Raw genomic sequence first — 1,559 nt, forward strand, 5'->3', positions numbered from 1 at the left:
GGCTGGGGATTCGAACCTGCCACCTTAGGTGTACATGGCTGGCGCCTTAGCTGGTTGAGCTATAGGCGCCGAGCCTACATTGCTTTTATACTGAAGAAGTATTGGGCATTTTAGGATGGAATGAACTTCTTAGTTGCCTTTTAAAAATCCTGATGAAGGCCAGATGTGGTGGGTTATGCCTATAATCCTAGCACTCTGGGAAGCTAAGGCAGGAGAATCACTTGAGGTCAGGAGTTCAAGACCAGCCTAAGCAAGAACAAGATCCCCATTTCTCCCAGAAATAGAAAAAAAAACAAACATAGGTGAGTGTGGTGTCAAGAGCCTATAGTCCCAGCTACTCATGAGGCTGAGGCAGGAGGATCACTTGAGCCCAGGAGTTGGAGGTTACAGTGAGCTGTGATGATGCTACTGCACCTCGTAAAATAAGGAATCCACTGGATATGTGCAGCCTTTCAGTAGACCAGCAAATGGACAGGAAAGCTGACTGCATTTTGTGATTCTTGCAGCTTGTCCAGATGCCCTGTTTAATGAGCTGGTAAAATCGCGAGCCGCAAAAGTCATCAAAACTCTGACGGAAATCAACATTGCGTTTCTCCCATATGAATCCCAGGTGAGGCTGTGTAAAGGTGCATAGAAAGTCTATATCTTAGGCTCCTCCTTCTGTCAGGAGCTCTGAGAGCGTGGGTCACAGTGTAATAAAGAGAGTAGTAGAGTGAAGGAATCATTTTCATTTGCCAAATGAGGTGTTGTAAGTAGATATTTATTTAATGGAAATAGCATTCTGTAGGGTCTGCGCTTGGCCTTCATCTTGCTCTCTAGTAATTTCTGATTCTTATCAGCCATTGTGCCTGCCTTTGTGTGTATTTCATCCTTGCTCTCTGAGTGTTAACTCCTATTGGCTGATTCCTTGAATAATCAAAAAGCAACCAATCCAAAAAAAGCATGGAAGGAGAGTGAGGAAGGGCTTGGGAAGCATCCCATCTGTTGCAAAGGAGACTGTTTTTATGTGGAGATAACCTCAGCTTGTCATGTGCTGAAAGAACAGATGGTGGCCTTCGTCATAGCGGTTAACACTTCAAGTGCCAAATGCCAGGGCAGCAAAGCTCTTCCCTTAGTACAAAAACCAAGTTGTTAAGGTGAAGCTGATTGTGAGAGAATATACAAAATTAATCTTAGTATTTTAGAAAGATAGGTTAAATATCTTTTCCTAGCAAACAAAGAAACAAAAATATCAGGACTTACTTGCATTTTGTGGAGCTAAAAGATTATTGTGTTATGCTAAATCTTTATAGAGCAGTCTCCAGACACCAGAGAGTGACCGATTCTTAGAAAAGGAGGGGTGGGAAAGGTGCCATGTGAGCATTTAAAGACGGTCTCTACCTTCTCACTGAGCCTAAAGGCTGTTTCCTTCTTGAGGGCAGAATTTTTATTCCTGAGTGTTCCACCCCCACTTGGATTGAACAAAATCAAACTTTATTATTCAACCATAATGTATGTTAGAAATTTTAAGGAAGTCATATACTCTTTCTTAAATATCTGATTTTTTTTTTTTTTTTTGA

At 41.8% G+C, this 1,559-nt stretch overlaps 1 protein-coding gene across 1 annotated transcript in view; it reads left to right on the plus strand.

The window, feature by feature from the left end:
- Positions 1-1,559, plus strand: part of STXBP1 (syntaxin binding protein 1) — a 47,724-nt gene that overhangs the window by 11,965 nt on the left and 34,200 nt on the right. Inside the window, exon 5 of the mRNA XM_003785426.3 lies at positions 507-610. Within this exon, the coding sequence (XP_003785474.2) occupies positions 507-610 (104 nt within the window). The remainder of the gene's footprint in view (positions 1-506; positions 611-1,559) is intronic.

The sequence above is a fragment of the Otolemur garnettii genome, unplaced genomic scaffold (genome assembly GCF_000181295.1).
Source record: "Otolemur garnettii isolate 467f Iridium unplaced genomic scaffold, OtoGar3 scaffold00014, whole genome shotgun sequence".
Lineage (NCBI taxonomy): Eukaryota > Metazoa > Chordata > Mammalia > Primates > Galagidae > Otolemur > Otolemur garnettii.